Source organism: Ursus maritimus, unplaced genomic scaffold (assembly GCF_017311325.1).
Source record: "Ursus maritimus isolate PB19 unplaced genomic scaffold, ASM1731132v1 scaffold_9, whole genome shotgun sequence".
Taxonomy (NCBI): Eukaryota; Metazoa; Chordata; class Mammalia; order Carnivora; family Ursidae; genus Ursus; species Ursus maritimus.
Window position 1 is genome coordinate 52,654,293 of NW_024427107.1, and position 21,269 is coordinate 52,675,561.

General features: G+C 35.5%; 1 protein-coding gene across 1 annotated transcript in view; it reads left to right on the forward strand.

The window, feature by feature from the left end:
- The window catches only part of PKHD1L1 (PKHD1 like 1), a 148,927-nt gene that overhangs the window by 50,813 nt on the left and 76,845 nt on the right, over nt 1-21,269 (forward strand). Inside the window, exons 28-43 of the mRNA XM_040626062.1 lie at nt 2,476-2,586; nt 3,364-3,528; nt 4,492-4,613; nt 6,433-6,565; nt 7,310-7,505; nt 9,192-9,334; nt 10,145-10,249; nt 10,908-11,096; nt 11,861-12,031; nt 12,589-12,812; nt 13,556-14,540; nt 16,719-16,967; nt 17,661-17,810; nt 19,444-19,618; nt 20,603-20,759; nt 21,109-21,265. Coding sequence (XP_040481996.1) covers nt 2,476-2,586; nt 3,364-3,528; nt 4,492-4,613; nt 6,433-6,565; nt 7,310-7,505; nt 9,192-9,334; nt 10,145-10,249; nt 10,908-11,096; nt 11,861-12,031; nt 12,589-12,812; nt 13,556-14,540; nt 16,719-16,967; nt 17,661-17,810; nt 19,444-19,618; nt 20,603-20,759; nt 21,109-21,265 — 3,432 coding nt within the window. The remainder of the gene's footprint in view (nt 1-2,475; nt 2,587-3,363; nt 3,529-4,491; nt 4,614-6,432; nt 6,566-7,309; nt 7,506-9,191; nt 9,335-10,144; nt 10,250-10,907; nt 11,097-11,860; nt 12,032-12,588; nt 12,813-13,555; nt 14,541-16,718; nt 16,968-17,660; nt 17,811-19,443; nt 19,619-20,602; nt 20,760-21,108; nt 21,266-21,269) is intronic.

The following is a 21,269-nucleotide window of genomic DNA, read 5'->3' on the forward strand; positions in this document are numbered from 1 at the left end:
GCATTTTTGTGAGCTTCTGCTTGCTGGGGTATTAACAGGAATCTTATGAGACCACTTCTAGGGGATTTAGGACTAAAAGGCTGGTAATGAGACAGCTGCTGTTAGTAAAAGAAAATAATTAGGTCCTAGACTTGAGAACTAGAGAGAAAAAATTATTGCCAAGAACTCAGTCTTGGGTGACACATTGTACCATATCTTCATGATATGTTATTACTTTAAAAAAACATGATTCCGCTTTGTGTCTGAACTCCCAGTACTGAAGTGAACAGCAGGACTAAGGTTGTTAGGAGTGACCTTTGTTTCAGTCAGAAAGATAAGCTCAGATGCTATCATCACACATTTAATCTTGGTAGCTAGTAGAAAAATTCATCTGCTAATTATATATCAGGGGGAAAAAGGGACATTTTAAAAACAGTACATCTTTGTGTTGGAAGAATATGTTCTTCAGACTTTTTTTACAGTAATGATATTACTTTGGGACAATTCATGTTACATGGGGTCAAAACTCTCAAGAATAAGAATCTGATTAACTTTCATTTGATTGTGGTTCTTTGGTATTTATATTTTTTGTATCTACCCTTGTATTTTGTAATGAATTTCCATTTTTATATGCACTTCTGGAAGAAATTGTTTCTTACTCAAAATAATTAACAATCTGAATTGCCTTTTGCCATATTTTGATAAATTTAAAAATAATGAAAAGATACTTATAAGTATAAAAGACATTTATACTTATAAATAATGCTATAAAAAACACCTATATGCTCTTCATTGAAAATTAGCACTGTTAGCATTTTGTCCTATTTACTTCCAATCATCAATTTAAGAAAGGAAATATTATAGGAATAGCTAAAGTCCTCTTGAGGCCAAATCTCTGCTTCTGGTCCCTGCAAATCTCCCCAGAGGCAGTCACAATAATTAATTTTGTGTGTATTCTTCCATGCCATTTTAATACCTTTTGTATATAACAGGCACACATGGTAATTTTGCCAGTTTTTTTAAGCTTATGAAAGAGACGTTGAAATGTAAATATCAGAGCTATTACACTGCAAATATCATTTGCATCTGACTTTTTGTCATTCAGCATTTATTTTGAGAAATACTTATATGGTTTTTGCATGTCTAATTCATCATTTTAAAATTCTTCACGAATATCCCAATTTATTCTTGTCTCTGTTGATGGACATTTAGATTGTTTGCAGTTTTTTGCTTTTACCCATAAGTGTATTGAGCTTTGCTGCACAAGTCCCCTATTGCATACATCCCGGAGCTTCTTTAGGGTATAAGCCCAGAGACAGAATTGCTGGCTAATAAATGAGTTAATGTGTATTCAGTTTATTAGATGACCAAATTGCTCTCCAGAGTGCCTGTACTTGCAGCAGGCATGAGAGTGCCGTATTCCCCACATCCTTGTCAATACTTGGTATCACCAGCTTCCTAATTTTGGTCAATCTGATGGGTGAAAGGGGTTATCTCATCATCATCTTAATTTGTCTATTCCCTGATGAGTAACGCGTGTGAGCATCTTCTCATATGTTTCTCAGATATTTGGGTTATTTTTTCTGCAAATTGCTTGTAAACATCCTTTATCCATTTATCAGTTGTCTTTTTTCTATTGACTTATAGCTGCATATTATATATTATGTTTCCCAATCCTTTGCACATGTCTCCTCCCAGTACGTCACCTGCACTTTTAGTATCCTGCTTACGGAAGAACCATTTCAATCATGGATTTGTTCCAATTGATTTTTCTTTTCCTTTATGGTTAACCATGGCTTTTTACACTTACTTAAGAAACCCATCTGTACATTAAAGTTAAGATGTTTGATTATGTTTTCTTCTAAACTTCTAGAGTTTCACATTTTTCATTCTTAGCTATTTAAATCCACATGGAATCCATGTTGTATGTGATGTTATATAGGTAGGGTGACCATATCATTTATTGACCAAATCTGGACACTAGAGTCAATGGAAGAACATTAACTATAAGGTGCTGAGACAGTGGGTGTACGCTGGTAATATCTCAGGTACTTGAGGATGTGTGTCTCCCTAGATAGAGAAACCTTATTTTATCACAAGTGGAAAGTGCCCACAACACATATGGTGCAGTTCATCCTTTTGTCATGAATTCGTGATGGCAGTCCCATTGTAGTGTAAGTTACCATACAGAGATGCCTGTTTACTTTGTCGTAACAGTAATTTTCCTTTCTCTATGTCATTCTGTACTTCGGTCAGATAATTCTTCCGCTAATCTCTATCAACATAGATTTAAAACATGAAGCAATGTAGAGCAATTCAATGGAAAAAATTTACCATTGGTAAACATGTGCCTTCCCCCCCCCCCCCGCTTTATGGCTTATTGTTTATAGCCTTTAGAAGATAGGCATATTTTTCTCTGCAAAGCATTTGATTTCATAAGAACAGATTCTGTGGTTTTTTCATTTTAATATTGTTGTTCAAATTGATCATTTTCAGGGTCCTATGAAAAAAGCGCAATTCTAACCATATCAGGCTCTGGATTTTCTCCCGATTCAGCTGTATCAGTTTCAGTTGGACCAATGGGTTGCTCTCTTCTTTCTGTGGATGGTAGGTCCTTAGTAAAATTATTACCATTACATCTAATTGCTTTTCTCTAAGACAAGGTAGACTCAAAGAGCAGTATTACAATAATCCTTCTATAGCTCACCCTATGGGGGCATGAAATTGGCCAACTTCTCTGGATAAATGCACTATCTTTTTAATCTTTCGTTATGACCACAGACTCATTCTTTCAGGGCTGTACAGTGTCTTTATCTCATTAACAGTTGATTTTTGTTCTTTCCCTTCAAAAAGTTGTTTTTAATTCAGATATTCTGTGCATTCTTGAGATCTAAATCAATAATGCACTTGTATTATAAATGCACGTATACTGTTCTAAATGAACTGTGAAGGATAGGTTTTCATTTAGGCTTTGATCACCGTTCTTGATGAAACCTGATTTTACTTAGTTTTGGACATAAATCATACATTGAACCAACATTTTTAGAATTATTGATATAAATGATTTTACAGATTAGGACTTTTAAGTTATTATTATAATAACCTTTTTTTTTTTTTTTTTTTTTTTGGCCACAGAAGTCAAGGGCAAATTGTTCACTTTGCTTTTATTATTTTTTCACCTAGCTTTTTTCTAACAGTGTCTGATTCATAACACCAGGTAGCTTGCAGAAACTTTCACCCCATTAATATATGAGTAGTTTTCCTTAGATACATTACTTGGGGTATAAAAATGAAGGCCAAAATTTATATTTACAAATATAAAATTTAAGTAATTTTATCTTACAAACATATTTAATTCATCATGTTTTCCTATTTTATCACTAGAAAATGAGATCAAGTGCCAGATTCTGAATGGAAGTGCTGGGCATTTCCCAGTGGCTGTGTCCGTAGCTGATGTTGGACTGGCACGGAATGTGGAGGGTGAGGTCTTCTACTTCACTTATCAGAATCGGATCTCACACATCTGGCCTGCTTCTGGCAGCCTGGCAGGTAATAGTTAATTGTTCTAAACAAAGAAAATTGCATAAATTTCTGTCATTTCACTGTACTATTTCTAGAACAGGGTGGAGCGAGAGGAACCCCAAGCTCCCTCATATAGAACAAAGGAGACTCCCGTTTTGGAAGGCACAGTGATTAAATGGCTGACTAATTCTTTTGTTTCTTATGAAGCACAAATCAGGGTGACTGCTTATACTTACATCTTAGGTTATTGAATTAATATCATCAATTATTACATGTTTCTATAACAAGCTCATCAATTATGTCAAGATAAGATTTATTAGTTATTATTCTGCTTACCAGCTGCTCCATTTGTAACCACAGTCTCAGTGGAGCTACTTGACCCAGAAAAAGTTCCAGGAACGAATCGGGGAAAGGAAGGCTGACGCAGAAGATGGAAAGAAAATAACACATTTTTCCTGTCCTGCTTCATTTCCTTTGCCTTTGTTTGATGATGCTCGGTTTTGGATTTTTGCTTTGGTCTCGATCTTTTTGGTGTGTTTTGTGTTTTTGTTTTACTTTATTTTTGTTCGTTGGGATTTTTTCTTGGTTCATTTTACATAGAGATATTAAAATTTGAGATTTGGGAAGAGTCATAATTCACTTTCATTCCCTCCCACAGAATGGTTAAGTATGTAGAAACAGCATAATTTCTCTTTAGAATGAAGAGGACACTATGGAAAATAGCAGTTGCTGCTAGCAATGCCCCAAAGCAAATGGTGGTTCCAAATCTGTTATTTCATTAAATCACTTGGCCCAGTTCTTTGATGGTTCCAGACTTCAGAGCTCTGGCTCCCGGATGTGGTGGTGATTAAATACATTTCGAGTCTGATCCTTGATTATTTGTCAACCCATCTCTTGATGGTTAGAAAATTCTTGAATGATGAGTTAGATTCTTGTCGGTTTCCTTTGTTATTGTTGATCTATTATTGTTATTGTTGTTTCCTTTTGAAGGTGGTACTCTTCTGACTGTATCTGGATTTGGCTTTAATGAAAACTCAAAGGTATTAGTTGCAAATGAAACCTGCAATGTGATTGAAGGGGATTTGAATAAGATAACCTGCAGAACACCAAAAGTAAGGCATCTGACTTCAGTCATTTCTTTTTTTCCTGAAAAATCTCAGTAGGTTAAACACGTGTCATTTTTACCTAGGAACTGTGGCATTACAGTGTTGTTCTGTAACAATTATTTCTTCAACATCTTTCTCCTAAGATCCAAAAAGGAAGCATTATATCCACATTCTAGATACTTACCATTTGGAAAGACAGATGCATAAACCAGTATTAAACAATGTGTTCCGCTTGAAATCATAGAAGTAGATACAAAGTAAAAATAAAAGATAGTGAGGAGAGGGGCGCCTCAGTCATTAAGCGTCTGCCTTCAGCTCAGGGTGTGATCCTGGCGTTCTGGGATCGAGCCCCACATCAGGCTCCTCCGCTGGGAGCCTGCTTCTTCCTCTACCACTCCCCCTGCTTGTGTTCCCTCTCTCGCTGGCTGTCTCTCTCTCTGTCAAATAAATAAATAAAATCTTTTAAAATTTTTAAAAAAATATAGTGAGGAGAGATTGTAGAAAGAGTTTCACAGAAAAATTGATGGCCTATCAGAACTTGAACAATGAGTGAGAGTTGACCAGGTAAATTGAAGGATAAAAAAAAATTCAGTACTAACAGTCTAAAAAAAAAAAATTCAGAGAAGCAAATCTGAACATTTTTTGTTTCTCAAAAGAAGAATATATGCCTTAAATGTGATAAAGTTTCAGTTTGTCGACAATAATTAATAAAACAAATGCCAAAAAAAACCCATGTGAAATTCCTCATGCAGTATTTTATCTTAGCAACAGTCATTGTTCTTTATCTTAAAAAATAGTGTCTAAATTTAAACCAAGACTCTTGTTTGCTTATTTTGTGCAAAAGGATGCTGAATCCAGTAACTAACATTAAAAAAATTGAGCAGACTCATTGTGGGTATTATGTAGTTGAAATCTGTAGGAAAAGTAAATTTGAGCACGTGTTGGACCAAATGATGATGAAAATCTGAAGGATATGGTAGATGAAAACTTTGTTCAAATTACATCATTCAGTTAAACGCTGAGTGCATGTTAAGCAAATACTACATGCTGGACAAATGTTTATTCCTAACTGGGAAGTGTATAGATATTCTATCAGTGAAAGTACCAAACATTTTTCTTAGGGGTCCAAGCGTTAGTCTGATTCTGAAATTAGGTCAGCAAAAACTTACAATGTGATTTGTCAGTGAAGGGGAATAAAAAATTACATTTGAGTGTGTTTTAAGAACAAAGTGTCAAAACTTTTAGCACCTTTGCTTTATCAATTTAAAAGAGTCACCTGTCCAGGGGCATCTGGGTGGCTTAGTCAGTTAAGTGTCTGCCTTTGGCTTAGGTCATGATCCCAGGGTCCTGGGATTGAGCCCTGCGTTGGGCTCCCTGCTCAGTGGGGAATCAGCTTCTCTCTCTCCCTCTGCCCCTCCCCCTGCTCCTGCTGTCTCTCTCTCAAATAAATAAATACAATCTTTCAAAAAATTAAAAAAAAATAAGAGTCGCTTGTCCAGAGCATATGAACTGTATTACAGAGCCCTTAGGAATCCAATAATATATGTGCATTTAAATTGGTCATAAACACCCTGAAAACCACTTTATCATATATCTTTATCTAAAAAATTAAAACATGTAGCTTACATTGGATACCACAGCTTTCTAAATATCTGAAAAATGATTCTGATTCATGACTTTGAAACCAAACAGTTTATTTTGAATAATTCTATTTGATTATAGGCATTGGATTTCTTCATCTCAATACTTAATATTTTCTAATGTTTTATTTTTATTGTTTTTTTGTTTTAATATTTTCTTGTTTTATTTTTTCTTCTTATTTTAGAGAATTGAGGGTACAGTTGATATTTCAGTTATTACCAGTGGATTTCAAGCCACAGCAAAGGATGCTTATAGTTATAACTGTTTACAGACTCCAGTTGTAACTGATTTTAGTCCAAAAGTACGAACAATACAAGGTAAGAAAAATTTCAATAAGATCAGTCATTTGACATATATATGTAAGGTGTATATATGTAAGATATACATGTATATATAAGCTATATGTATACACAACATAGATAGATGTAAACTATTTCTAGAAGGGTTTTTGAAGCATAGTTTCTTCTACAGTTGTTTCTTAAAGCAAAACCAGCCACAAGTTTTATTTTTTTAAGCATAGATTAGTCTACTTATTATTTCACTTTAAACATGTGCAATAAGGAGAACAATATTAAGTTTTTTAGAAAGTACTTTGCCATCTTTTTTTCCCTGTGAAACAGTTAAGCATGAATTTTATCTCAATGTGGCAGCTATCGATTCTTTCACTGATTTTTCTTTTGCCTCTGCAAGCATTAGAATTTCCTAAGTCCAATAAAAGATAAGAAATGAGTTGGTTAAAACCATGAGAGACTCTGGACTCCGGGAACCAAACTGAGGGTTACAGAAAGGGGGGAATGGAGTAACCAGGTGATGGTTATTAAGGAGGGCACGTGTCGTGCTGAGCACTGGGTGTTATAGGCAACTAATGAACTGTTGAACACGACATCAAAAACTAATGTTCTATATGTTGGCTAATTGAACATAACAATAATAAAACAATAAAAATAAAACTCTTAGAATTGAAAAAAAAGAAATGAGTTGGTTTACTTAATATGCAAATTTTATGCCACATAATAAGTTGAATCTTCTTGTAAAACTTTTATTCTCTTTTAAAATAACAGGTGAAGTTAATTTAACAATTAAGGGTTATAATTTTGGAAACGAACTCACACAAAATGTGGAGGTATACGTTGGAGGAAAACCCTGTCAGATTTTTCAGTGGAACTTCACAGGTATTAGATGTCTCTTGCCCAAGTTGTCTCCTGGAAAACATGATATCCATGTAGAAGTCAGAAACTGGGGCTTTGCATCAACAAGGTATAGTAATGAACTTGAGGAGTTGTGGAACACATGGGGCTAATGGTTTTGGGATAAGAAAAGAAATAGTCATTGACTTTACAATATTTCAGTTGCTTTTTTCACTTATCTACATCTTTTGCGAAGTGCTCCGAGAAGATCTCATACAGTGCAATCTGTGCTTGGTTTTGAGGCCAATACCATTCAGATGAGGTTGTAAGATTTTCTGTGAATCTAGGCTTACGTATATATCACATAATTTTCTTTTATTCTGGGAATACTTCTCGAGCAGTTGGTGAGGGGCAGGAATTTTCTCAGTGCTGGATTCACTGTGGAGAATAAGAGGGACGTGCCCTCCACTATTAGTAATGCCCACAGTTTTGTTGGGGAGGCAGATTTCAAACAAGAAGATTACATCGATAATTTAATTATAGGTGTGAAAAAGGCTATAAGAGGTAGTAGGTCTGTAAGAGCATATAATAGAGAGCACTAACTTCCCTGAGGGACAGGAAAGCGTTGCAGCTGAGCCAAGCAATGGGTAGGAGCTGCCCATAAAGGAGAGGATGGAGAGAATCCTTCTCCAGCTGTTTCCTTTAGGTAACTTCAGTATTTTCTTCCCAGAAGCTGTTTGTTAAAACTTGAGTAAAATTTTAGTTCTGGCATAAGAAAAGTACTGGTTTAGAATACTTAGAAAAAGAGGAAACTGAAATTTAGGGATTTAAAAAAAAAAAAGGGCAGGTACACCTGATTCAGAATAGGAGGAGGGATTATTGCAGCAGAATCTTGAAGTGAAGGGAGATGAGCAACAGTAAATATGAACCCCAGAACTACATCCCCTCTTCGACTCACAGGGCAGAGTTCACAGGGGTTCTAGAAGAGCTGCTGGTTTGTGCTTTGGCATGGTGGAGATAATGAGCAGAATTGACAGCATACAAAACTGGGTATTTCAGTGACCATTCAAGAAATATGAATTCAGTTATGCTGAGGAAGTGAAATAAAAGTTAACACAAAGACTCATTTTACTCATGATGAGAGCTGGGACGTAGGAGTCTACTCTAAATATCAGGGCAGAAAAGCACTGTACATTCTGATGGCCTCCTAGCAGACCCAGTGTCTGTAACAAAGCAAAATAAATTTAAAACTCTCTCATTTGAATAGTGGGAAGGGAGATCATGACAAGCTTCCAACATACATAGAATAACAAATTCAAGTTAGTTGTATAAAACTTTTATTTCTTATATAAAATGTATGGAATTTCATTTCTATTCTCTTATAGATAGTGCTGTGTTTATGTTTTACTCTAATGAATATGTAAAATGTTTTAAAGGACATCATATATTTCTTGTGACCTCAATTCTTATAACCATATCTTTCTCATAACAGTTTAATGTTCTCCATCTCAAATTATTCTTGCCATGGGATTTTTAGAAATCTAATTTTCATCATTAGGGAAAAACTATTATTATATGTTATTATTATATATAGTACATTATTACATATACTATATATGTTATTATTATACACATACAAACACAGACCATCCAACCAAATTAAGGTCATGTTAATTATCAGATTATCTAGTTCAAAAAAGTAATGTCTAAATATTCAACTACTTCCTTTTCCTAAATGAATCATATCCTAATAAGAGTTTAGCGCTAGGATCTCATGGAAAGCTCATTGAAACATTGATTAATTTTTCTTTTGCAGAGACAAGTTGAATGCTTCTATACAGTATGTTTTGGAAGTGACTGCCATGTATCCACAGAGAGGCTCTTTATATGGTGGAACCGAAATCACTATAATGGGTTTGGGGTTCAGCACAGTACCAACTGAGAACACTGTGCTCTTAGGTAAGAGCACCTTCACAGAAGGGTGTTATCATTTTTTTCACTTTAAAAGACGTGCTTCGGCTGCCTGGGTGGCTTAGTTGGTTAAGCATGTGCCTTTGGCTCAGGTCATGATCCAGAGTCCTAGGATCAAGTCCCAAATCGGGCTTCTCCCTCTGAGCCCCTCCGCTCGTGCTCACTTGCTCTCTCTCTCACAAAAATAAATAAATAAAATCTTTAAAAAAAATAAAATAAAAGATGTGCTTTTAGGTGCTGAGTTATTACACAAATACTCTCAATCATGGAAACTTTATTTTGCTATTAGCGTATAAAAGGTTAAGTGTGTTGGTTACAGTGGTAAAGAGAAATTGAATAATTGCTTTTGATTTCAATAAATAAATATTTTATATTTAATGTGTATAAAAAGTAAAGGTCTTTGGACTCTGGGAAACAAACTGAGGGTTCAGAGGGGAGGGGGGTGGGGCAATGGGCTAGCCCGGTGATGGGTATTAAGGAGGGCACGTATTACATGGAGCACTGGGTGTTATATGCAAACAATGAATCATGGAACACTACATCAAAAACTAATGATGTACTGTATGGTGACTAATATAACATAATAAAAAATAAATAAAAAATAAGAAATACACAAAAAAAGTAAATGTTCTAAAAATAATACTCAAACATGATAACTCTAAGAAAAGTATCAAAGATTTTACTAGATAATGTGGAGCTTTTGCAGGGCCTTAACTGTTTGCTAATTATACTTCATCTCTATATTTTACAAAAAAATATTTGAGAAAATGTTATTTTCCCTGTCTTTTTTCTTTCTAGGGTCCTTCCCTTGTGATGTGATTTCCTCATCAGAAAATGTCATAAAATGTATTCTTCATTCAACAGGGAATACGTTCAGCATTACCAACACTGGAGAAGATTCAGGTATCAGCCAACGTTTCTATATTGTAAATAATGGAAGCGCTCTACCCTGAAATTGATTTTATTTTTATTTATTTAATACTTCATAGTATTCGGAGGAAAAAGTATTGCTATTTCTTTCTATAATTCGTCAATAGTTTGTCTCTAATTTATCCCCTTGACATAGGGGGCCACATATAGAATGAATCAGTGGTAGACTTGAGTCTACAACTGTAATTTGCAAGTTGAGGAATTGCCCCTAGGTTTTCCTGCAGTACAGAACCTCCTGAGTTATGGTAGTTTGTTATTGGCCATGGGTTTCTAAATAAATATTCAAATTGAAATTATATCGATTTTGGCATGCCTCTATGCCTGAGAAAATTCTCATGCTTAAAGAATTGATCATAGCTTTAAAAATTATTCCACGTGATATTTCTGAACAACTTGTTTATTGATTTTCTGATTTTTTTTCAAATTGTCTCTTGATCATCAGTTTTGGAGGTGTATGGTTTATTTTTTTCCTTAGCTTCTCATTATCTTACTTTCCATTATTTCTGTTTATTTTTGTTACATGTTTAAATTATGCACATAAATATAAAAATGGAATACTTTCCAAGATAATTATGAGGAATTTTTACTCTTTCTCCTTTTAAAAAAAAAATGTCTCGATTCTTGCTTCCAGTACTTGGATTAGGTTATGCCTGGTCACCATCAGTCTTAAATGTATCTGTGGGAGACACAGTGACATGGCGTTGGCAAGCACATCCATTTCTTAGGGGAATAGGATATAGGGTTTTCTCTGTATCCAGTCCTGGAAGTGTAATTTATGATGGCAAAGGATTTACGAATGGAAGAGAAAAATCTGCATCTGGTATGTTTCAACTTTGTTGCATTTTGTGTCATGTTTCCTTTCCCCAGATATAATAAAAAGATGTTGTTTAGATTGAAGATACTTCTGTATAAATAATATGTGTAAATACACAAATTATTTAGTGGCATTTTATTGCTGTAGTAAAAATGTTACAAATTTATAAAAATATTATAAATGAATGTAAGCAAGGTATTTTGTATCAGAGATGAGTTCTGATTCAGAAATATCTTTACTCTGGGATAGTCAACCAATTCAAAAAAAATATCAAAATAAGCAAAATACAAAGAAAATTGGAGTATGTGTTTTAATCGTACCAACTTGGTAGCAAGTCATGAACTTGGGTTGATTGGAATCAGCAAATTAGTATTTCTTCTAGGACAGCTCTGTGCAAAGTGTGCCGGTTGGACCGTATGTTTTGTTCTATATATATATAGCAGTTTGAACTTTTTCTCGTGAATACAAAGTATTGTTTGTTTTTTAACGCATGTTGAAGTTTTCTTTAAAATGTGGTAAGTTATGCCAGACTGGACGTGATTTTCTAGAAAAGTTAATGCTGGATCTTGTCTTCCTGGAATGTAGTTTCAATATAGAAGATAGTTCTTTTACAGCCAGTGAGTTTCTTTACTACTTCCTGTTGAAATATCACATGCATGAAAGATAAGAACCCTGTCATCTGCATGTGTGTTTGAACGATCATTTGAAATTTCTTTTGGAGGATGCATTAATTGCCTGTGTTTATTATGTACAATGTTATTTTATGGCAGGTTCATTTTCTTACCAATTTACTTCACCTGGAATCCATTATTACAGCAGTGGGTATGTTGATGAGGCACGCTCCATTTTTCTCCAAGGAGTCATTAATGTTTTACCAGCCGAAACCAGGCACATTCCCCTGCACCTGTTTGTGGGTAGCACTGAAGCCACATATGCTCAGGGTAAGAAGGTTAAAGGCGGAAACCCTGTTACTCCAGTGATCTAGAGTGTATGTAGCCTTTTTGGAGTAAGAAGCAGATGACTTGGCGTAACCCTGCTTCTGTTTCTGACCAGCCACATGACCTTGGATAGATCTGGACAGTTCTGAGGCTAGAATTTATCCTATAAAGTGAGGCCCATGTTAATGTTGTCCTGCCTTTCTCCCAGAATCCTTCCGTGCCTCCAATGAGATGTAGCGTGACACTCTGTATGTGCCCCCAAAATATATCAAAATGTGAGATGATGTCATTGTTATGTTTTCCGCATAGGACCTGGCCTTAGATGAATTGAAGAATAAATTAATTTTTATATTCACACTTCTCTCTTTACTATACCACCTTTGCCCAGGTCTTTATTTTAACTTCATGTTGCCTGAGCCCCTCTTGTCATTAAAACAAAACCAAAAAAATTTTGAACAGAGTATAAACCACCACCATTAAAATAAAGAGTAATGCAGTCTGAAAACAGTTCTTGTTTTAGAATATCATCCGTGACTTACAGGCAGTTCTTTTGCCTAAAGGACCTGTGAATTTGCACTTGGGGAGCTCTGTGGCAGGCTGCCTAGCAACAGAACCCTTGTGTGGCCCGAACAATACCAGGGTTACAAATTCAGATGGATTGGTCTTTGAGCTTTCAAGTTGTTTTTCACCATCTATAAACAACATTAGTCCATCTGCTGGAATACTAAATGAGTTGATAACCATTACTGGACATGGCTTCAGTAATCTCACATGTGCTAATAAGGTAAGAATACAAAGATCTCCTTTTTACTACCATATACTCAATAAAAGGAAAATGTTTCATCCACAACCTCATAATTAATTTGTAACAGCTTTATTACAATATAATTCATATGCCATATGATTCACCCACTTAAGGTGCATAGTTCAATAGCCTGTAATATGTTCACAGAGCTGTGCATCCATCACCACATTCAATTTTGGAACATTTTTATTACCCCAGAAAAGAACCCGTAACCCTTAGATATTGCCATCAATCTCTTCAACCCTCCCAGCCCTAAATAACCACTAATCTACTTTCTGTCTTTATGGATTTGCCTATTCTGGAGTTTTCTTATAAATAGAATAATATATATGGTCATTTGTGACCAACTTTATTCACTAAACATAATGTTTTCAAGGTTCATCCATGCTGTTCCATGTTTATCAGTACTTCATTTCTTTTTATGGCTAAACAATATTCCATTATATAGTATACACATTGTATTCATCCATTTACCAGTCCTGGGCATTTAGATTGTTTTCATCTTCTTGACTGTTATGAATAATGTAGCTGTGAACATTCGTGTCTGGTCATAATTTAGTTTTGAGATTAATCCAAGAGATGCCTTAATCAGCCCCCAAAATATCCTTATGAATAAAAAAGTTTGCATGAGATTAAACTTTTAAAATTTAGTTGTTAATACAAAATTTAAGTCCACACTAAAGTAATGTATTGACTTGTCTCTGTATTCATTTCACTTTTAGGTTACAATTGGTAGCTACCCCTGTATTGTAGAAGAAAGTAGTGACAATTCCATTATATGTCATATTGACCCTCAAAACTCAATGGATGTTGGCATCAGGGAAATTGTCACATTAACGGTCTACAACCTGGGCACTGCTATCAGTACGCCGTCCAATGAATTTGATAGGCGATTTGTACTTTTGCCAAACATCGACATGGTGTTGCCACATGCAGGATCAATTACGGGAATGACAAGAGTGACCATAAAAGGCTCTGGATTTGTAGTCTCTTCTGCAGGTGTAGAAGTCTTCATGGGTCATTTTCCATGTAAAGTTCTATCAGTAAATTATTCAGCTATTGAGTGTGAAACATCTCCTGCTCCCCAACAGCCTGTGAAAGTGGATCTTCTGGTACACGGAGTGCCTGCCCAGTGTCAGGGGGACTGCAGCTTTTCATACTTGGAAAGCATCACTGCTTTTGTAACAAGAATCTTCCCAAACTCTGTCGAAGGACCTGTGAAAGTTCTTATTGAAGGAGAAGGCTTTGGCACTATCTTGGAGGACATTGCTGTTTTCATTGGAAACCAACAGTTCAAAGCAATAGATGTTAATGAAAATAACATCACTGTTCTTGTGAGTCCTCTTCCGGCTGGACTTCATTCTCTTAGTGTTGTGGTGGGAAGTAAAGGCTTGGCTCTGGGAAACCTTACTGTTAGCAGCCCTGCAGTGGCATCTGTCACACCAACTTCTGGAAGCATTGCTGGTGGAACTACGTTGGTGATCACAGGAAATGGCTTCTACCCAGGCAACACCACAGTCACTGTTGGGGATGAACCTTGTGAAATTATTTCTGTCAACTCCAGTGAAGTCTGCTGCTGTACCCCAGCAGGGACAGCTGGAAGGGTCAGTGTGAAGATCTTTGTCAACGCAGTTGCTTATCCACCTCTGTCATTTACGTATGCCTCGGAGGATACTCCACTTCTCCGAGAACTTGTCCCAAATACAGGTACTGCAGTACTTTCCTTTTGTTTTCTCAATATGGTATTATCAGTAATATTTATTAGTGTAGAATTGGAATAATGTTTATAAATGATTATTAAGATGTGTTTTTAGACAATCCACTTAACCCAATTAATACATGGGATTTGAGTTCTGTGTACTTTCCATTTTGTGATTGTTTTTTGCACATTCTTGGGATAAAATTTTTAGTCAAATCCCAACTTCTATTTGAAACAAAATCCGCATTAACTTGACCTAAATTTCAGAATGAGGAAGAAATAGATGGCTCTCTATGAATTAAAATTGAAAATTAATTTGTGTCATTACTGTTGATATGGCACAGGAAACAACTGTTCAAATTCAGAAGTAGGTTACTAAACATTGAGAGTTTTCCTGTATGTCTTGTTGCCATGAAACTACAATTGGATACTAACTTATTAACTCAAGTTCTTTTTAAGGATGTAATTGGCCCACTCAGAAAAAAACTTAAGAAATAAGATTTACTTAATGATTTAACATAACTCATTTTTCTAAGCTAAAAATAGATTGAGATGTCTTCTTAATTTTTTGTCATTATTCTATGCTGTTTCTGATCATCTTTAAGCTCTTGGAATGCGTATCATCTACATAATGAATTCTGGAGGCTGCTATAGTTGATGATGAAACATGGCCTCGATGCCTAGGTTCAAATCTTGGTTCTTCTACTTTACAGTGATGCAACTTTGGACAAAGCTTTTTAAATATTAGTTTCCTTATACATGCAAGTACCTACCTCATAAGGTTAAAGCAATTCATTTGTATAGTGTAACTTAGAATGGCAACCTTAAAAAAGAACTAATTAAATGCTGGCTTTTTAAAAATAGTCTTTCTTTAGTTTATATTACCAGAAAATGTGGTCAGGTTTGGGTAAGATGTGTTCTCTCCCTTCAGGAAGTTTGCTATTGAAATTTTCTTTGGTATATCAAGTTTTCTCATTTAGAAAATTTTTAAGAAAGCAAACATGGATAATAGCAATGGCATAGTTTCCCCCATACATTTGTAATCATTGCAAATGATGAACTGGAAATTGGCATATGTTTTTATTTCCATGAACCATTTCTGTCCCATCTCTTTCTTTGAATGTGTCTTTCAAACAATGTATTTGAAGATACAAGACTTGCAGACAAGTGAGAACTTTCCTTATTTACTAAGGAAACAAGGCAATAGGTCACACTTAGAACACTTCCATTTGAAAGGTGAAAATACTAGACAAAATTAAAATTTAAGGCCTAAGAAACATTTTTTTTCTTTTGGCTCCCATCTTAAAACCATTTCTAACACGAAAATCTCATAAATACCTGTGGTCTTTAAAATGACAATTTAAATGTCAGTGATCTTTACTGTCGTCAGTTATATGGTTCTTTTTATTATTACTACTTGAATTAAAATCAACATACTTGGTGACTCTGTATATGTAACAAGTTACATTGATTTGTACCTTTCACTTATTATTTAGGTATGTAGGTATTCATCTGGATGACCTATGAAAAATGCTTTGTGTTTAATGCCCTCAATGCATTTTTGTCAAAAGGAGGAAGGAAGGGAACAGAAGAATTGCAGTACTTTGTTCTATGTACATTTATTCAAGGCATCAACGTCAACATTCATTTATAATTCTTTAAATTAATTCCTTATTTCTATATATACTATCTCATATCTGATTACTTATCTATCATAATTTATCAAGTAGACATATTGAAAATATTTAAATTAAGAAAACTAATCCATCCTCAAAAGAGTTGCCAATATCAGGGAAGTACCAAAAATAAAAAATAGTAAGCCCCATCCCTAAAATACGCTCCAACCCACCACCCGTGCTGAGACATTCATACTTCCTGATTCTAAATCTTCCCTGTCCTTTCCTTCCTCTTCTCCATGAGCCTGAACTGACATTAACAATAGCAGCAGAATAACAATGCAGTGGAATGGACAGAAGGGCTGGGAAATAATTAATGTTGAGATAACTTATTGTGACTATACTGTAGATTGTAACATATGGTATAGCCCGACTTTGTGTTTTGTTAATATTTATATTAGCTTTGAAATACTGGATGTTATTTTGTTTATGGGAGTAATTAGGTATATCTTTAAACGCATGTATAAGTTCTGGAATTTAGATATATTGTTTGCTTTTTTTTTTTTAAAGGTCCACCAGGAACCAAAATTCAGATCACTGGATCTAATTTTGGTATTGATATCTTGGACATTTCGGTGATGATAGACAACATTCCGTGTAATGTAACCATGGTCAATGACAGTGCACTGCAGTGCACCACTGGAGATCATGCTGGTGGCACTTTTCCTGTTACGATGCTTCATAAGACAAAAGGCTTTGCCGTGTCCACAGTTGTGTTTGAATACCCACTTGCTATTCAAAATATTCATCCAAGCCAAGGTAGTCATAAATGTGCAGGAACCTACAAATATTCTGTATTGTTTCAGTAAACACTTACCTTATTTAGAAAAAAAAATATTTTTCAAACACTTAAAATTTGTAGTTCCTATAACACACTAAAATATTTTTTTAATGCATCAAATAAGCATGCATGTGTCTCAACTAATTATCTCTACATATTCATTTATGGCCTGTATTTCTCTTAGTGTTATATAATTAACTTCAAATTTAATCCTACTTAAAATGTCCAGATTATATATGAAAATTTTTTGTAAAATCATGTTTAGACATCACTAACTTGTAATTATGAATACATAAATAGGTATCTTTTCTATTTGAAAATTATTTTAGTAGTTAAAACCTTAAAGTATAACCAACGTGCTTCTAAATCAATAGTAATTTTACATTTATCTTTTGACTACTCTGAAATTCTTTTTGACATCTCTCTTAAATAAAATTTTAGTCCCTAGAAGTAGTTTAAATAAATGATGGGATGTAACATTTATTCAGTAAAGGTGTTAGAAGACTATAATCAAAAGACATTCGGTTGCATTAATATAGGATAGTATAATATAATATAATGTAATATAATATAATATAAACTTCAGTTCTAAGAATTATTTCATTTGGTGTAACTTACTTCCACTTTTCTTTTCATTAGCTATGTTTTTCCCTCTTGTGTGTCTTCACTAGGGAGCTTCGGTGGTGGTCAGACCATGACTGTGACAGGCACCGGCTTTAATCCACAGACCTCAATTATATTAGTGTGTGGCTCAGAATGTGCAGTTGACAGGCTTAAATCTGATTGCACAACCCTACTGTGTCAAATTCCACGTAATGATGGTGAGTAGTCAGAGCAAAGAATGGCAGTGTTTGAGACATGGTTAATGTTAAAGAAATCAGCGTCTAATTCTTATTCCAAATTTTTGTGTTTTGGGGGCAGTCGAATCACCTTTATGACTATCTTGATTTTAAACAATTTCTTCAGATCTTTGTTTTCTAGGTTTATATGTCTTGCAAGATTCATAACATTTGGGCTGGTTGAATTGTTTATAATAAATTGCAGTGTTTCGGTTTATCGCATAAATGAAGCATGCCAAATGGAGAACACATTTTTAATTCCTATTGAACAGTTAGCTTCCATTTAAGATAGGGTGGTATAATGGTTATGAGTATAAACCCTGCGAATGCATGGCCAAGATTCAAACCCAAGCTTTGGACATGTTATTCAACCTCTCTGTGCCTCAGTGTTTCCTCATCTGTAAAGTGAGAATAATCACTTTCGCCTACTTTATAGGATTATTGTGACGTTTAGTAAGTTAATGTATGTAAAGTGGATGGAATGCTATCTGAAACATGATATGTGACTTGCTGCTGTTATTATTATTACTCTTATTATTTAGCAGTTAAGAGCCCAGGCTCTCAGGAGCCCCCAAATCTCATTTTGCCACTTACTATGTCATCTCAGCTAAGTAATTAAACTCCTCTGTTTCAGTTTGTCCATCTATTAAATGGAGATATTATTAACCCTAATTCTTGGGTTATTGTGAAGTTTAACTATCTGACATTTTAAGTATACAACAAATTTTAATTACCTAATGAAATTTAAGAAGAACCAAAAGGAATGCTCTAGGTGAATAAAGACAGGGTTTATATGCATTTTTTAACAAAATCTGATGAAACTTTTCTAAACATTTTGACTTCTTTTCTGACTTCAAAAAAAAAGATTCCATTTATTCACTTGAGAGAAAGAGAGAGCCTGAGCAGGGGTAAGGGGAAGAAGGAGAAGGAGAGGGAGAAGCAGACTCCTCACTGAGCAGGGAGCCCAAACGCAGGGCTCAGTCCCAGGACCCCAAGATCAGGCCTGAGCCCAAGGCAGATGCTTAACTGACTGAGCCACCCAAGTGCCCCCCTTTTCTGACTTCGTAAAGAATATTGAAGTAAATATAACATTTTTGTGAACGAGCTTACTTATCATTTGAACATCAGTTTATATGCTGGTTTTTTAAAGAAACGCAGCAGTGCTGTCAAGATTCGTCGAGGTTATTGGGTTGTCTTAACACCAGCTCTGCTGCTGCTTTGTACACTTTTGCGCTGCGTGTCTGTGCTTTTCCTGTCCCACATCTTGCTTCCAGCTGTCACTCCTTGGCACAACCCATGTGCGTGCCTTAGCAGTTCTTCCTCCTTCCTGCTCTGATTTGCAGTGTTGGATCCTCTAGGGCTGGCACCCCACGCAGGGAGGTTTGCAGAATTGTCTGCACCAAGAGGCTCCAAGGAATGGTTCTAAGGGTTTTTTCCCTTCAGTAATGTGCATGAACTTTGTGATGTTTTTGGCTATTGCTAGAGAGCCTTACAGCCTGTGTATATTGGAAGTGATTTCAGGAAAAGGAAGATGTTATGTAAAATGTTCCGGGGTTTTGGGAATGAGTAAGGGCCTGAGGGCAGAACTATCCTTAGTTCGATCCTCTTCTCCTAGGCAGAGGACCTGAGCAAGCCTGCGAAGTGAGTGTGGTCAATGGGAAGGATTTGTCACAGTCCACGACTCCTTTTACGTATACTATGTTACTGACTCCACTCATCACCGAAATATATCCCAAGAGAGGCAGTACCGCAGGGGGCACCAGACTTACAATCACGGGATCGGGCTTCAGGTACTGTCTTCGCACACGTACATCAGTGCGTGTGTGCGGGCTCACACTATCACTCCTGCTTTCTCATGTGCAAGAACAGTGCTTAAATATAGTCATGTGATGTGTACCCATCTGCTCAAAAGTCATGCTTGAGGCGCATCGTCATACTAATAGCTAACATTTATCAGGGACTTATTCTGTGTCCAGCACCTTCTTACCCCATGGAAACTTTCTGCCTTACCCTCTTAGATGTTTTTATCCCATTTTATGGTTAGGAGACTGAAATTAGAGAGGTTAAATAACTTGCGCCAAATCCTAGTCAGATCCCAAGAATAAATCACATCTTGTTATGCTTCCCTCACCATCTCATCAGCAACCACGATCTGCTTCATTGGGTCAATGAAACATGTCTTCATGCATCACCTCCATTTCACTGTAACTAGTCGGCTTCCTTCTTCCTAAGCATATTCAGTATTTGGCTCAAATGTATGTACTGCACTGTCATCATTCTTCAAGGGGATAAGGCTGACTTCAAAACCCCAGATCATTTAAATCATAGGAGGCAGTTTTAATTCCTCAAATCCATAATTTCTCAAGACCTTGGACTTGCATTTTTACATGGATATTGAATTCTAAAGTCTTTGAAAGTGGTGAAAATATCACATAAACAAAAGGATCTCTGAAAGTCTCTTACAAAAGTAGCTCTTTAGAGACTGACAAAGCATCTCTCAATAAATTGAACCCAGGCAGTTTTCCTCCAACATTGGAATGCCTGCTAATTTGTAGAGTTTTACTTCCTGGCTTTTTAATCTTTTTGTTTACTTTTTTCTCAACAAATATTTTGAAGTCTTACTACTGAAAAAAGTGTCAGTCTGCACTTTGATGGGTCATAGAGTAAGGTCATTATTTTTGCAATAATGCATATCAGTAAGAGTGTTTGATAGTGTGACCTAGAAATTTGAGAAAAAACATCAGTGTTTTGTTTTCCCCCTTTTTTCTTTACAGTGAAAACATGCAAGATGTTCTCATCACCATAGCCAAAGCCAAATGTGATGTTGAATATTCCAACAAGACATATATCATCTGTATGACAAATGCCCACAGCTCTTCAGGGTGGGCTCCAGTGCGTGTCAGCATCAGAAGCATGGGCATGGCCAGACTGGTAAAAGCTCTGTTGAGTATAGTCATCATCACAATAGAAATGTTAATGTCTCCAAAAAATAACTGAGATGTAACTATACTAAATTTAAAGTTACATGTTTTTGTTGCTTATTACTAGCATTTTATGATTTCAGGTTTTGAATTATTCTGGATTGAATCAATTGGTAATTGATTTTTCTACTTCACTATTATTGGGAAATAAACCAACAGGCAACTATCACATTTAAAGTAGATTATACTTTATTACTAATGAAAGTGTTTACTGGCTTAGATGTCTTCATTTTTGAGAAATTGAATGAGGAATTCTGATAAAAACTCTCAATTTAAAAGTCTCTCATGTTTTATTACAGGATGATTCTGACTTCCTGTATGTTGATGCGTGGTCCTCCAACTTTTCATGGGGAGGAAAATCTCCCCCAGAGGAAGGGTCTCTAGTTGTTATTACAAAAGGACAGACAATTTTGCTGGATCAAAATACACCTATCTTGAAAATGTTGCTTATTCAGGGTAA